General features: G+C 38.4%; 1 protein-coding gene across 2 annotated transcripts in view; it reads right to left on the bottom strand.

Annotated features, from left to right (window-relative positions):
* Window positions 1-17,344, bottom strand: part of tns2a (tensin 2a) — a 70,790-nt gene extending 53,446 nt beyond the window's left edge. Inside the window, exon 1 of one of the 2 annotated variants that reach the window (XM_067372040.1) lies at window positions 16,949-17,344. In XM_067372040.1, coding sequence (XP_067228141.1) covers window positions 16,949-17,062 — 114 coding nt within the window. In that variant the 5' untranslated portion in view covers window positions 17,063-17,344. The remainder of the gene's footprint in view (window positions 1-16,948) is intronic. The other variant, XM_067372039.1, reaches the window with a different exon arrangement.
* Window positions 17,345-17,896: the final 552 nt, after the last annotated feature.

The following is a 17,896-nucleotide window of genomic DNA, read 5'->3' on the forward strand; positions in this document are numbered from 1 at the left end:
GGACGATTCCTTTCCCTCCTTCATGGGTCCCATGCATGTTTTAATATCCCAAAAATTCTAATAGCTTAGCAACGATCTCTCCCCAACAAGCCTTCAGTATCATATATCTGTAGCACAGCATCCTCAAGAGTTGTGCACCAAACCTTTAGGCTTAATAAATACTGAGTATCTCAACTGGGGAGTATAAAAGAGTGTTACAGGCCTCTTTCCTCGCTGAGGGGTGGTAAAGGGAAAGCATGTGTGTGAATACAAGTGTGTGTATACGTGTGCAGGGTGGGACAGGCAGTGGAAGAACAGAGACTGCCTGTTCCAGTGATGAAGTCAGCGCAGCACCATTACATACTTCCTGCGCTAATCAAATATGTCTCCATGACAAACAAACTGCGCAATGACCAAAACAAAGCACATGCAACATTCACAGCGAACCATTTGTACTTATAATAAGCATGCAAAATGATTCAACTACTAGGATCGCTCATCAAAAAACGAATATGTTGAATATCGTAGGGGGCGTCGTGCCCGCTTTCACGTCTACGGTGGTTACGGCACAGCATCCTCAGGATATGACGGGCTAACCTGCCCATCCTCTATTGTGTGAGTTATTATTTGCACTTCCTCCTGAAAGCCTGTCACTGAGACTTCACACACTAATCACACCGCAGACTATTAGCGTCAGACTGATATCAAGAACCTCACAATGTTGTCGTGTTACTATATATAATCCAAGAGAAAGCTGAGGGAAAGTCGAGAGACTTCAAGGCCGCTCGATACAAACATGTATAGATCAAACACAATAATGCACATGCTCATCATGAATTCCTGTGGCGTGACTTTTACGTGAACCTTCATGTCAGTAAACGTTCGCACACTATAATCTAACCGTGGAGGTCGGTTTCAGACTGTTATGATTGAGCATTTCAATATGATGTGAAACCTGAAACTTCAGAAAGAACCAAGTAAAACACACTAATCAGTAACCACACTCATTTTATGACTATACATAAATGGCTCAATATGCTTGTAAAGAAATCCCCCTGATTATGGCTTATATCACATAGTAATTACTTGCAACTTTTTTACTGCTCTAGAATCAACAGCAAGAATTATTACAGCGTGCTGCTAAGTAACACTTCTATTGTGCTGCTCTCTTACACATCTATAACTCTTTGTCTGCAATGCAAACAATGTGATTCTTCAAGCAGACCGATTTGTGATATAATAAAGTTTGCATTACGTCTGCTTCGTGTGTTCAGGTGGATATATACGTGTAAGCAGAGGAAGTCTGATATTAATTGGCGGCTCGTAGAAAGAGCATGTGAAAGAAAAAGAGAGACTGCACAAAATAATTATCATGTACGTAGGTGGCAAATTATATCAGCAGATATTTACTGAGCTATTAACAAGCAACCAGCCCATTGAAAATTAAAGCTTTTCCTGCATTCTCATAACTGTGGTCTTGTTTAATGGCTGTTTTCAGAGAACATCCTTTAATGATGATTTCACACCAGATCCACTGACTCACAGCACTGCGTCCTCTGCAAAGTCAACATCATCTACAATGTAACCCCTCACCCAGGCCCTACTCGTCCCGCTCTGCGCGGGACCCGAACCTGGGTCTCCGCCGTGGGAGTCGGACGCTCTAACTAGGAGACTAAAGGCTTCAACCTAGAGCATCTCTTGAGATCAGAGGAGTGAGGTTTACTCGCGCTGGCCTCCATTACACTCACCCCATAAACCTCACTCCCATCCGGGATGCAACCCCTCACCCAGGTCCTAACGTCAGTCGCTAGAGCATCTCTGCTGGCCTCCGTTACTTATAGTGCATGTCAAAAAGAAAACTTTTTCATACGTTTTTAACTTTCAAAACTGTGGTAACTTGTTCTTAGCTATATTTTAATTGTGAAGATATGTCATAATAGCAACACTAGGAAAGCAAATTGAATGATTTTGCTCTAATATGGGCTTTCATGAAAGCAAAGATGTCTGAAATGTACATCTAATTCAGGGAAATACTGAATAATAACATTAATTACATTAATAAACATTAATAACATTAATTACAATGATTATTACATTTAAAAATATTAACACAACAACATGCCACTTGAAGTTTTCTCTTTTACTTCAAGATAAAACTATATATTTTACTCCACAAATCAAAAAACATTAATATGTCCACAAATAGACGCGCAAAAAAAATTGATATTCAACAAAATACAATTTCATAGATCACTATTTTCCAGAGACATAAAATTAGATCAATTAAACTCAACAAAATTTTGTTATCAAAAATATAACTTAAAAAAAATTGGTCTCACTTTATATCAAGTGGCCTTAACTACTATGTACTTACATCAAAAAATAAGTACAATGTATGTATTGGGTTCATATTGAATTGCAAAACACTTTTGCTGCTATAGAGTGCCCCAGGGATGACGCGTTTTTGTAGGCAAAACCCGGAAGCGAGTTAGCATTTTAGGGCTTCCGGTTCCAACGCCGTAAAGTCTATGGGTTTTTTGAATGGGATTTTGGTAAATCGCCTGAAATAAGGTCTGTGGTTAACGAAGCCTCTAAATACTTTCACGTTTTGATCTGTGACATAAAACACACCAGTTATAACCCACTTGTGATTTTTTAAACTTTTACTGTCTTAAAATCGGTGGTTGCTAACAAGTTGATAAAAGGGACTACTTCCTTTGGCGGGGACTTTAGACATCTTCATTAAAAACGGGACATTTGGACAGCATTTCTCATGAAAAAGTGGATAAGTATTCATACACAGAGCAGATCATAATCAGTGAGCATGTTTTTAAATAGAATTGTTTTCTAAATAAAGTTTGAGGACGCTTGCTGGTGACGACGTTGATCCGCGACCATGGTGTGCTGTAGTCCGTTTATAGCCTACTGTTAGCCTTTTATATCTGACGACTTTATTTAGGCTTCAAATCTATAAATGTTGTGTTAACTTGTAAAGATTATCTTGATAGACAAAACGTGTAAGTGTCATAACCCTTTGTTAAACACGGAGCTTATTTTCTGCGATTTTCCAAAAGTCTATGGGAAAAATGAATAGGCTTTCAGTCGAGGGAACCCGTGCGCCGCTAACTTCCGGGTTGGCCTACAAAAACGCGTCATCCCTGGGGCACTCTATTGAGGCGTAAGGATACGGGTAAGGTTAGGGAAAGCTTTGGTGGTATGGCAATGGCAATTTATTTATATTGCACATCTATGTTGTCCAATGTGCTTTACAATAGCTAAAAACACAGAAACACACAATAAGTAAAAAGATAAAAAGTTATTAATCAATAAAACACATATACAGAGAAATTGTAAGAACATACCATAAAATAGACTAAAATTGGTGCTTCAGTGTTAAAAGATAACAATAAAAGACAATGCTTCAACACATATTATATGCCTTATCAAACAAATATGTTTTCAATTTAGATTTAAAAACAGATCCTGTCTAACTGAAATGGGCAAATCATTCCAGAGTCTAGGACCAACTACAGAAAAGGCACGGTCCCCTCAACATTTTAACCTTGATTTAGGGATAGACAAGAGTCTCTGATTAGATGACCCGAGTGGGTATGGGTAGGTTTAAGGGTAGGGGTAAGGGTCCCACTTTATATTAAGTGGCCTTAACTACTATGTACTTACATCAAAAAATAAGTACAATGTACTTTTTGGGTTCACTTTTGCTGCTATTGAGGTGGATACGGGTAAGGTTAGGGACAGGTTTGGTGGTATGGGTAGGTTTAAGGGTAGGGGTAAGGTGTAAGGGATGGGTCAACAGTGTAATTATAAATGTAATTACAGAAATTAATTACAGATGTAATTACATGCAGGTGTTTTTAAACTATAAGTACAATGTAAAAACATGTATGTACACAATAAGTGCATTGTATCAAATTATTAATTTAAATGTAAGTACATAGTAGTTAAGGCCACTTAATATAAAGTGGGACCGGGGTAAGTAAGGGATGGGTCAACAGTGTAATTATAAATGTAATTACAGAAATTAATTACAGATGTAAATACATACATGTGTTTTTAAAATATAAAAACATAGTGCATTGTATCAAATGATTAATAAGTAAGTACATAGTAGTTAAGGCCACTTAATATAAAGTGGGACCAAAAAAAAATATGCTCTAATGCTGTCTATGTAGTGAGCTCACTATGTTTTGAGACGCAGCCGTTGTCTCTAGCGAGGCGTTTAATGCACGATGACGCAGTTACTATTAGTTACCAGCTCGTGAAGTCATATGATGACTCTTTCTTTCTGCTCTAGTTTTCAGTGCAGTTTCACCCCTGGCAAAGAGTGGGAAAAACCAAAGGTATGCGTTTCCTCAGACTTTCATCGACGACATACAACATCCAGACTCAAACGCTGGGCTCAAATTAGTTCTTGCCAGACTTAATTAGCAGAGTGATAAAGTTTTACACAGCTTTCATTAGTGGTTATGTAAGGCGTGCGATCACTGTCCCTACAGAAAGAGACAGAGACTTCCCTCATGCTGCCTGTTGTGCATCTTGTCTGACATGCTTCATGCTGTTTTGCTGTGATAGAGAACATGGAAAGCGTGCACGCTCAGAGAGCAGCAGCAGTACCAGCTATCTTCCATTTTAAAGTCCATATTATATAAGTGTGTTTAATTACCATATGGGATATCAGGATGCAAAACTAGTGCATCTTATTACAGATTAAAAAAAAACACAAACTAGAGTAGGCTTTTCTCACAAGCACTCACCTATAGGATGCTCTAACATATAATAGAGAAAACTACGCATCAGATCAGTGTTGCTCCCAACATATTATTTGAATAACATGCATGCAATAACATTTAATAGAGTCATTTACACAAAATAGATCTAATCACATCTCATTTAAACTTTTTTTTTCTTCTTCTTCTTGACATTCAGGACCTCTAGACATGTAATCTTGTATCTATACTGAATGAGAATTCTTTACCTTACTCATGTTGTTGGAGAAAATTCCAGCTAAAAAAGGTTTCCTGAAAGATTTCATGTGCTACATTCCCAATGATTCAATGGAGAGGCGCTCGACTACTGATGGAGTTGTTTTCTTTACTCTCAGTAACTCAGAGTCTGGCAGTGTGGGAGGAGTTACAGCGGGAAAAGAACACTGTGGAATGTTGTTACTGGAAGCAAACTTTTCTGATTGGCTGCATCCTGTCGAATCGAATGTTGATTGGATGGCATGCAAATGAGACGCGCCTCTGTCTTTGTGAATGTAGCGTGTTCTGCAATATATCTTTCATTATATAGCATGATGCATTTAGACATTTATCACGGTTTTTGCTTAGAATATTCAAACATTTAATTATGACTTAATTCTATATATATATATATATATATATATATATATATATATATATATATATATCTATATATATAACATCACATTAGGTCAGGATGTCCTCTCTTATACAACAGGAACACCAATAAATAAATAAATAAACAACTTTGCAAACAGCAGGGCAATTATGGAATTTATTTATTTAGTTAGCTCTTTATTTAATGTTCCACACATGATTGCCTCTACAGTACGGATGCATATACAAAGGCAAATAATTTAGATGATTTCAAGCATTTGGATCTTTTTACAGCGATTCGTCAGGTATTAGTTTGGTGCTTCATATTTGTCCGCCAAAAAGTGTCACTTTGAAATAACTATTGAAAGCACAATAGCGGCATCCAGTGGTCACAAATGGAGTTACATCTGCATTCGCATTCACAAGAGTGCTCTAGAGATGCATTAGGGTTTGTTCACCCCAAAATTAAAATTCTGTCATTAATTACTCACCCTCATATCGTTCATGTCGCATGTCGTCAGAACACAAATTAAGATATTTTTGATGAAATCTGATGGCTCAGTAAGGCCTCTATAGACAGCAATGGTAGCCTACTTCCTCTCTAAAGATCCATAAAGTTACTAAAAAATATTTAAATCAGTTCATGTGAGTACAGTGGTTCAGTATTAATATATTATAAAGCAACGAGAATACTTTTTGTGCGCCAAAAAAAAACCCAAAACGACTTTTCAACAATACCTAATGATGGGCAATTTCAAAACAAATCCTCCACATTGAATTAAATTTATTTTCCTACCGTTTCGGAGAGAAATGTAGTCGCACGTTGATCTGCCAGTCATGGGTCTTTCATGCAGAGAACTCTCCTCATCTTTGCATAATGATGCATTTAAAAGTTAATGACCAAACACGTCGTTATAAAAGTTCACAATGCTGTTGCAGATGAAATATAATGTGGATAACATTTAATAGATATCTTTTTGTCAGGTTAGACACTGCTTATTAATCATTCAAGCCCCTTTATCTTAACCGTCGTACCTCGCACGTCCGTCATGTTTGTAGTTTTTAAACACTTTTTATTCGTATTTGTAGTTCTAATCGAATCCTCGTCCACAGCGCAATGTGTTATGGGCAATATTAGCCGTTAGAAGCGTGCACGGATCTGCACTTCGAATTCTAACCGGGAAAAGTACACCATCCGGGTATCTTTGGAATACTCATTTCAACATACTACGATTTGGGACATACTAATTCTTTTTTCGAATACTATTTAGGACGCAGCAACTGCTTCATGAAGCTTCGGAGCGTTATGAATCTTCTGAGTCGAATCAGTGATTCGGATCGCGTATCAAACCGCCAAACTACTGAAATCATGTGACTTTGGCACTCCAATCCACTAATTTGATTCATAAAGCTTCGAAGCTTCATGAAGCAGTGTTATGAAATCGGCCATTGCTAGATATTGTTGAATAAAGTCGTTATTTTGTTTTTTTGGTGCACAAAAAATATTTACGTCACTTTATAATATTAAGGTAGAACCACTGTACTACTCACATGAACTGATTTAAATATGTTTTTAGTATCTTTATGGATCTTGAGAGAGGAATGCAGGCTTCGCTGAGCCACCGGATTTTATAAAAAATATCTTAATTTGTGTTCCAAAGATGAACGAAGGTCTTATGGGTGTGAAACGACATGAGGATGAAAAATTAATGACATTATTTTCATTTTTGGGTGAACTAACCTTTTTAGTAGTATTTAAACGCCCTTAAAATGCATAAAGCGTCGCTTTTGATGCATTTTTGAAAAGATGTAAGGTATAAACACACAATAAAAACGTTGTGTTCGTCCCTTACCGAACATATCCTAGCCAAGTTTGTTCATCTTTTTTTATGTTTCCAATTAAACATTTTCAAACACTACATGATCATAATGAATGGCCTTAAATCTAAGTGATGAATGCAGTCCATCAGTTCACGAGCAGAATAAACACAACAAATGTGCTGGAATCACACAGCCAAGCAGGGACTGTGATTTCCAGCACTGAAGCCTCATACAAACACTGTGTAATAGGTGTGTGTGTGCGTGTGTGTGTGTGTGTGAGTAATGCATTTAGGAAACAAGTTCCGTATAAACACAGAATTCGTAACGACTGACATATTAAACATCCAAACGAATATAAATAAGCAATGTATTATTGAATGTTTATATGAATTAGCCTGTGTAATGAATGTTTGTGAATTAATGAAATAATGAATTGTGGGATTGATCCAAAAACCGTATAATCTTGTATTATATAATTTCAAATAAGTAAAAACAGAGTAATTTACTATGCAGGAATTGTTTTATGACGCTTTTTAAAAATCTGGAGCAACTTTTGGTGGAATTTTTTTCCTGACCTGATGCACGGCCAATCATTTCTACATTTGATAATACTGTTAAAAAATAAAATAGAAGGTCTATTTAAGGTTTATTGTGTAAGCTATTATAAATATGTTTGGACTTTTTACTAGCCATGCCATATATTACAAAACATAAGAAGAGAAGATAAGAGATGTATCAATGATACAGCCTGTACCACGGCAGATTTAAGGTGTGTTCGACTTGAAGAGGCGCTGTGCAGACCCATCGGTGACATCAGAGTGATTCGAAAGCATACAGAGCTTAATTTACAGTAAGTGGCGTGAATGCAGCACATGGAAAGGGATGGGAAAGGGCAGGGGGAAGAAACAGAAAAGGAAAAAGCATGAGTGTCAGGTGGGGAGGGGAACTGATATACAATCCAATTAGGGAGAGTGAGTGAGAAAGGGTAAAGACTGACACACAGGCCATGGGAGAGTGTGTGCAGACAGGATGTGGAGGGCACATGGTTGGGGAGAGAGGGGCCCTGGAGCAGACAGACTGTGAACATGAGAGAAACATCATGTCCTGTTCCACTCGCCAAGCCATGTGCATATGAATATATATGCTGTTTACAGCACCAGGAGAGAGATGAAGAAAGAGATTTCTTTTACTTTTAAACATAATAAATGCAGTTCCCTTCTTATGCATTTTTTTTGATGAAATCCGATGGCTCAGTGAGGCCTGCATTGACAGCAAGATAATTAATACGTTCAATAAAGACATATTTAAAACAGCTCATGTGACTACAGTGGTTCAACTTTAATGTTATGAAGCGACAAGAATACTTTCTGTGCGTCAAAAAAAAAAAAAAAATAACGACTTTATTCAACAAAAAGTGCACAAAAAGTATTCTCGTCGCTTCATAACATTAAGGTTGAACCACTGTAGTCACATGATCTGTTTTAAATATGTCTTTAGTAGCTTTCTTGAAAGTGTTAATGATCTTGCTGTCAATGGAGGCCTCACTGAGCCACTGGATTTCATCAACAATATCTTATTCTTAATTTGTGTTCTGAAGATGAATGAAGGTCTTACGGGTGTGGAACGACATGAGGGTGAGTGATTAATGACAGAAATTTTCGGGTTGAATTTTCATGTTTGGGTGAACTAACCCTTTAAATTGATATTGAAAGTGATTGTAAAGAAAAAAATTGTTACAAAAGATTTCAAATAAATCTTATTCTTTTGAAACTTCAAAAATCAAAGAATCCTGAAAAATCATAGTTTTCACACACACAAAATAAGCAGCACAACTGTTTTCAATATTGATAATAATCAGAAATGTTTCTTGAGCATCAAATCATCATATCAGAATGATTTCTGAAGGATCATGTGACACTGAAGACTGGAGTAATGATGCTGAAAATTCAGCTTTGATCATGGGAATAAATTACATTTTAACATATATTAAAATAGAAAACAGTTAATTAAAATTTATAATATTTCACAATATTTTTTACAATATTTCTGAAAAAATAAATGCAGCTTTAGTGAGCACAAGAGAACACCCTAACAACTGCTTAGCAACGCAATAAATGCCCTCAGAACATCTTAGCAACCACATAACAACGCCTTGGCAACTACCAACAATAGAGTGAAACACTGAGGCTCTGGAAGTAAAGGATAGGGAAATTAATTTTATAACTTTAAACCTTTAAAGACAGACCAACTGTGAGATACGAGGCTGTTAATTAATACTAATGGCTTTAACCAACATTATTTCAACATATGTTTAAAACAATCATGTTTAACAGTGGAATTCCTGATCTAAAACTACATTTCCAGAAAATTCCACTAATCAGAGTCAAAACAGCAAAATGCGCCAAAATATCTTGCTAGCTCCGCCCACTCTCATGAAGCACCGCAAATGACAAGTCAATCTCACTATGCTTTTAAAAATATTTGAATACATGCATATTTTGCAATAAAATATATTGTTTTAATACAGTATATCAACATTTTTAAATGAGTATATATGTATATATTCACGCCTTTGTATTTTTGTCTGATTTTCAAACACTTTTTTGCTTCAAACCAAAGTTTGTAATGTGATTCACCTCATAGCTGGATGACTTATATAATACTTTAACAAAGACTTTTTTGAAATCCCTATGGGATTTCAAGAACCGACCTGACAAAGTGGATGGGCACTCTATCCCACAGCATCATAGCAAAGTTTTGCACAGGTAAACACCTCTCACATTTTCAGAAAAAAGCTTGTAATTTCAACCAAGGAACCGTGAGGGCAAAAGTGAGAAAGAAAACTGAAAAAAAGGGTTGATTTGAAGGAGTTTCTGCTACGGAGAAGCAAACACCGCTGTGTGGGGTGAAATGGAGCAGGATCATTCCTCACAGCACCCCCAGCTGTGGAGGTGGAACCGTGTGTCAATGGAGCCAAGTTTCTGCCGCACAGAGGAGACTTGTGTTACCGCAACACCGAAAATCACTCAAAACAACAAAACAGGAAGTTCTGGATATTTAGAAACACCTGTGGCTAAGTTAACGCATAGACGTGTTTACATTTTAGGCCCTTTTCAAATGAATGCGCATTGAATGTAGTGAAACACATATTTGTCGTGTGGTGATGTAATGTTGACCAACAGTTTTAGATGGAATGTTAGAGAGAGAACAAACATTACTTAAAAAAGAGGAGGATGCTGAGAGAGAGAGAGAGATGAGAACATGCAGAAAGAGGAAATGGAGGGAGGGGTGAGTGCAGGAATGACTGGGTACAAAAGAGCCAAAGGCTGATTAAATACAGCTGTGGATTGAGGGAGAGAAATAGATGATGGAGATAGAGAGTGAGAGAGAGTCGGGGGGTAGAGTAGAGGGAGTCAAAGAAGAAGCATGCTGGAAACTAAATATGGAGAATCAAGAGCACGTAGACTCCAGAGAAACAGCCACTTATAGAAAATTAACTCACTAAAAATACTTTGATTTTAAATAACACTTTGCTGTTTGTCCACTAACAATATCTAACAAAGTACAGAAAAGAATGATCATGCCATGATCATTTCCGTCACATCTCAAATAATGTCGTGTGTTTAAAGAATTTCTGTGGTGGAAATTACATTTTTAACATTTTTTAAAATACAATTCTAGCTGTGAAATTAGGCTCAGCCATTGTATGTATCTCAAATAAAGATCAAATAATATTTGTACGCATAATTTGACAACATTATAGCTTGATTGGAAATGATGCTCACTAAAATATTCAGTTCACAAGTGATATTTATGTTGATTTTCTTTTGTTTTCTTCCAACATCAAGTGTCATATTTAATCTGAAGCTCTTCACTGGCACTTTTGTGTCTTTGGTAAACAGGTGCACTAGATGGGCAACAATGAGACGACCCCCAAAACAGGAATGGTTTTACAGGTGGAGGCCACTGACATTTTTTCCCTACTCATCTGTTTTTCACTAGTTTTGCATTTGGCTAGGGTCAGTGTCACTACTGGTAGCATGAGGCAACACCTGGACCCTACAGAGGTTGCACAGGCAGTCCAACTCTTCCAGGATGGCACATCAATACGTGCCATTGCCAGAAGGTCTCAAGAGCATGGAGGAGATTCCAGGAGACAGGCAGTTATTTTAGGAGAGCTGGACAGGGCTGTAGAAGGTCCTTAACCCATCAGCAGGACCGGTGTCTGCTCCTTTGTGCAAGGAGGAACAGGATGAACACTGTCCTACAAAATGACCTCCAGCAGGCCACTGGTGTGAATGTCTCTGACCAAACAATCAGAAACAGACTTCATGAGGGTGGCCTGAGGGCCCGACATCCTCGAGTGGGCCTTGTGCTCATTTCCCAGCACCGTGGAGCTCGATTGGCATTTGCCATTGAACACCAGAATTGGCAGGACCGCCAGTGCCGCCCTGTGCTTTTCACAGATGAGAGCAGGTTCCCCCTGAGCATGTGACAGACGTGAAAGGGTCTGGAGAAGTCGTGGAGAATGTTATGCTGCCTGTAACATCATTCAGCATGACTGGTTTGGTGGTGGGTCAGTGATGGTCTGGCGAGGCATATCCATAGAGGCACTGCCATTAGGTATCGGGATGAAATCCTTGGGCCCATTGTCAGACCCTACACTGGTGCAGTGGATCCTGGGTTCCTCCTGGGGCACTACATTAGATGATATTCTTGTGGCGAGAGCATGCAGGCAGTTCCTGGAGGATGAAGGAATTGATACCATTGAATGGCCCCCATGCTAGCCTGACCTAAATCCAACAGAACACCTCTGGGACATTATGTTTCGGTCCATCCGACGCCACCAGGTTGCACCTCAGACTGTCCAGGAGCTCAGTGATGCCCTGGTCCAGATCTGGGAGGAAATACCCCAGGACAGCATCCGTTGTCTCATTAAGAGCTTCCCTTGACGTTGTCAGGCATGCATACAAGCACATGGGGGCCATACAATCTACCATTTTGATTCAATTCCAACAAAATGGACTATTGATAATTTTCACTTCCATCAAACGATGTGGAATCCTTTCATTCCTAACACATTACCCATTCCATATCAGTATATCTAGCGTGACATTTTTCCCCATTGAGATCTGATGTGTTTTCAAATTGTTCCTTTAATTTTTTTGAGCAGTGTATATAAAGAAGTCTGGGTTTGGGACAAGGGTAAAACAAAATCTAAGCATAAAGACATTTGAAAACAGGACAAAAATGGTAGACTCTGGTTTATTTCATAAATGGTCTTTTTATTCAAAATAAAAGCTGACTTCTTCAATAAAAATCACCCCCTGGGACATTAAAATAGTAGTAGAAACACTCAATATTTACACTGATTTTTATACGTTTTATGAAACGCTGAATCATATCCCTCTTCTCATTCTCTGCCCATTTCCCAACTCGCTCCCAAAACATTTACAGTACTCCACAAACTCTGCAGCGGGCAGATGTCAGGGCGGTATTCAGAACAGTGAAGGAAAGCAAACAGGGATTTCAGAGATTTGTTTTTGTGACCCCAGCACACTGGTGCTTTGATGAAGTGGCACTAAAAGGACGGGGATGGCTTTCCTTTTCCTTTCAAGTGTTTCCAGTTCACATTCCTCATTGCACACATGATTTTTCTCATGTTCCCTCACTACACACGCATCCTCACTCTGTCAGAGTAACACCGTGATGTCTGACCATCTCCTTCTGAGAATATATAGATACACTGGAGGTGTGTGTTAGAGTTTTGTTTCATATATGAGGATGAAGGAATGTGAAACAGTAGAAACATAGAAAGTAGAAAATTAGATTGATGAATGCTTCCAGATTTCCAGTGTTTGTGGGTAGTAGCCAATGTGTTGCCAAATGGTTGCTAAGGTGTTCCAAGTGGTTAAAAACATGTTGCTATGTGGTTACTGGGGTGTTCTGGCTCTGGATGTAATTGCAAATCTCTCCTTAACCAGCCGTATCATTTATATACATAGCACAAACTTTCAAGCATGTTTGTGTTTATATTTTTTCCTGCACGTTGGGATCAGTTGAAGAAAAGATAAAAAAAAACATGTTTATGTCTCTGTATATGTTTAATACCAGCAGCAAGCATGAGTGTGTGTTCCTGCGCTGTGGGAAAAACAGAGCCTATTTCTGCATTGACCAGGCGTTTTCCTGTGCGGTGTTTGTAGTGGATGCCTGTGGATTATGGCTGCAGTAAACTAGCACTTGTTAAAGTTTCTGTCATTCCATGGATATTCTAGGAATATGCCATAAGTCCCAATGAGCAAAGATAAACAAAGAGCATAGTTTGAGAACAGCTGTGTTTTCAGATGGCAGAGAAGACAGAAAACTCATACACGCATTAATGCATTGCCGCTTTCTAGACGTTAGTTAGAACTAGCAATGGACTGAAATAATGCTCTCAATAGAGATTCATCACTAAACATATTTGGTTATTCGAGAACCCTGCTTCATCAGTGTTTGGAGAATTGGCTCAAGTGAGAATATCACAAATATTGCGTCAAAAAAAAAAAAAAAGATAAAATAAAACAAACAATACAAAAGAAAAAGCAAAATAGGACAAAAAAACAAATGAAAAAAAAAGATAAAATAAAAAAATGCAATATAAGATAAAAAACAAAACTTAATGAAACAAAAAAATAAAACAAAACCAGATAATCAGAACAAAATGAAACAAAACAAAACAAAACAAAACAAAAAAAAGATAAGAGCAAAACAATGCAAAATAAGATAACTAAATGAAATGAAAAACAAAATAAAAAAGCAAAATAAGATAACAAAATGAAACCAAAAAAATCTAAATGCAAGATAAGATTAAAAAAAAACCTAAATGAAAAATAGGGAAGAGAAACTGTCTTTACGTGCGAGTCCTATATATACCAAAGTTCATATTCACCAAAACCAAGTTCTGCTCCTTGTCAAAGTGACCATCCAGAAGCATCGTTCTCCCAAGACAAAGAAGAATGACACAACAGCACAACTCAAAGACAGGAATGAGGTCTTGGTATTCGTGATGCTAAGACAATAGCAGCTCAGTGAGGGCAAGATTCTGACAAGCTGAAGCCTCTCTTTGTTTAATTACAAAAAACAGTATAGGCAAGGGCAACGAATAATGCAATTTGTAGTGCAAGAGCACAAATGATTGATTTGATGTGACGAGTAAGTTATACATGGGTGCAGCTTAAGGAACCCACACACTAGTAGATAATCGGAATGATTTTGGGCCCAATTTTCCCCTTCCAACAATCCTAGGTAAAGTGCCAATTATCTTATCAGATTGTCCTGTGGTGTGAGGTTTGTTAAGAGCGATTATAAAACGGTTAGTTCCTGTCCTTGATTCTGATTGGTCAATAGTTGTTTTATGCACAATAAAGCACGACCGCTTCACCCAACAGTTCTGTGTATCACTACACAACACCCTTAGCAACCACTCTTAGCAACGTAAACTGTTTGTTCTCAGCTGATACTGTTCATTGAAGCTTACTGTATTATGAAGAAGAGTATTGTGAGAAGAGATCGAGTGAGCGAGTTTATTACCTGCATTCAGATTTAGCATTTTCCTTCAGGTCAGTCCTATGTTCATATTAAAAATCTGTTGCGATGTACTATCTTGTCCATTTAACAGTTAAGGGGTTTTCCCGTGACTGACAGCGCTAGTCAAAGAATTTGTTCAGTCTTTTCAATGTAAAAGTCTTCGCTACTGACTGACACACTCATAAAAACAGTATTTGCCGCCATCTAATGGTGTAATAATGTAACTTCTGTTGCTGTTCATGGTCAGGGGCTATTTTTTCTGGCGGAAGGAAGGCTTTTAGTGAAACTTTACTACATGAAAGTTGAATTGATACATATTTCTGGCTTTAATATTTGTATTGTGTGGTAACCGGTTTATAAAAGCAGTGCCGTGTCGTGAATAAGTCACGGCCGTGACTTATTCACAATACAGCACATCCTCAAGTACCTTATTGCTTACTTGAATCTCTTCAGAAGAACGTTGGGCCGCACAGTTCTCAAAAAATCCAACACTGAATATTTAAAATCAGAAATACTGTTGTGTTGGGGGAACACTGAGCACAAACACACACACAATCTATAGATTGTCACATGGAACAATATGATACCAAATCAAAAAGCAAGCTGACGGAAGCATAACACGACTTCATCCAAACCTTTGTCTTTCATTTATTCTCAGTGTTTTTTTCTGTAAAAAGCAGTCCAAACACTATTATCGCCATTTCTTCTTGCTCGTCGTCCATGTTTGTTTACTCTAAAGTCACATTTGACCGTGAGAGATTCTGCGAGATGTCCCGTGTTCACAGTTGTTTGTGAATGGAGTCTGTTAGTGTGTGGTGTGCTGTCTTGGTCATGTCGCGGCTCTCCACACACAATAGGAACAAAACCGTTATCTGATAAGATTTTAAAAAATCTTAGTCTTGGCCAGCCTTTAGGGGATAAGGATCTGAAAGGTCGTAGGTTCAGATCCTGCAAGGGTTTATCTATGAAGCATCTCCATGGGCTATTGACTAAGACACCAAAACCTCGGTTGGTCCACTGGGGCTTAAAAAGCATTAGTTGAATGTCAGATTGGTTGTTAGATAGCATCATAAACGGGTTATATGCTTGCATAACACAGTGTTTCATTATAGTCTCATCAGCAGACCAAAATCCTTTTCTACGTGACATGATCATGCACTGATTTAGGAGTATTACCATTAAACTCTGCAACCACAGCAAAAGAAAAAGAACTGGGCTGGTATTAAAAAGAAAAATGCCTATAAAAACTAACATTATGGTTACAGTAGTAGGAGGAAGCATTCAAACTAAACCACGGCCTTATGCAAGTTTGCTATTAAAATATCAACAGGACAGTGAATGGACTCTTTTGCAATCCCAAACTGACAAGATTAAAATGTGTGCGTTTGGGAACAGATGACAGATATGCAGCGAAATATGGAAGTTGCATAAATGCTAAGAAAGTCATATAATCATTCCCAGGATCAACTACAACTTTCTGACATCATGCAGAGGGCTCAAAGTTCCCACACTGCACTGCACGTGAACAAGCCTCAGGGACCAGACCATTACAGACTTTCACTCTCAGGCATGTAAACACACAATCAAACCCTCCTCAAGTTTTCCAGCCCTTCTTTGTCAGTGTCAACAATCAGGGAGACAATGTTACTCCAGAACACAAACGCTTATCCTTACACAAGGATCTGAACAGACCCCTAACCCTAAGTACTCAACTTCAGCGTGTAACTCATCCCACACTATTTGTGCTACGGGTATGAATGATACTTCAAATCACGCTGCTTTTTGAGGAGAGGTGTGCTATTACTTTGTAAGGGATATCAAACTTATGATTTTCACATTGTGTGCAAAAAAAAAAATGGGTAAAAACATCCCATACACTTAAATTGAAGGAGGGATCCAAATCATATCTAGCACCCAAAATTTTAAAAAGATTGGGAGTGGGCTATTTTGTCTTGGGGCCACCCAAAATAGCAAGCATAAAACATACTTTTGCACAACAGACACATAGGCTAATTTCAAATACTGTACATCTGATGGTGTCTTCTCTTCAACGGACTAACTTCTCTCATATCAACAACTTGCGAAACTTTTAACTGAGCCTTAAGACACTAACAAACCCAGCTCCTCACATGGGTTTCACCAGTCATTCCACATGGGAGCACTCAAGCAAACATGTTCTCTGAACTCATCACTTTGAATCAAAATCTAGAAGTACCCACCTTGGTCAGCCTCATGTTTCCCCTGGACTTTGCTCTCTCCCTCCTTACAGACCCTCTCACGGTTACTGGATCTGGCTCGTCCCCACAGCTATCCGCACACAGGGCGCAACCCATATAGAGATCTGGACCCTGCTGGTCCGTCTCTCCTCTCTCCCACTCTCTGGATGAGGTTTCCCGAGCACACAAGAGCAGCTGTTTTTGTCCGCTCACTCGAGGCCCTTCCCCTTTTCCTGGCTCTCATTCAAATACACACACATGTTCGCCAGTTCACACTCATCCGTCTCTCGTGAGCACACATACTGTACGTAAACAAAGGTGAGAATATGCCTATTAAATCAAAAATCTATTAGCACTCTTGAAAGCAGCACGCGTACACTCAGCCAAATGTACACAACTCGCCAAGCCAACATCTAGAGGACATCAGCCCCCACCCCCTACTTTTCCCAGAAACACACACACTATTGTGCTCAAGTGCTCTGTCTTTCAGACCTAAACAGACATATGTTGACTTTTCTTCCTTAATTGCTCATTTTTAGTGTTTGGAGAACATCAAATGATGCTTCAAATCATGCAGTTTGTTGAGGAGAGGTGTGGAAGTAGAATAAGATTTATGATTTTCGTCTGGTAGACGATAAAATGGGGGAAAATAGATATATATATATATTCCCATAGACGTACAATAAAGGAGGGACCGGAGCCATATCTAGAGACCAGAATATTACGGAGATTTGGAACACCCAAGTAACCACATAGCTACACATTAGTAACCACCCAGAATCACATAGCAATGCCCTAGCAACCACCCATAACACACTAGCAATTACATAGCAATGCCCTATAGTAACTACCCAAGACAACCTATCAATCACCAGGCAATGCCATAGCACCCACTCAGAACACCCAAGCAATCGCTTGGCAACACCTTATTAACCCAAAATACCCTAGCAA

This window comes from Chanodichthys erythropterus, chromosome 20, assembly GCF_024489055.1.
Source record: "Chanodichthys erythropterus isolate Z2021 chromosome 20, ASM2448905v1, whole genome shotgun sequence".
NCBI classification, from domain to species: Eukaryota; Metazoa; Chordata; class Actinopteri; order Cypriniformes; family Xenocyprididae; genus Chanodichthys; species Chanodichthys erythropterus.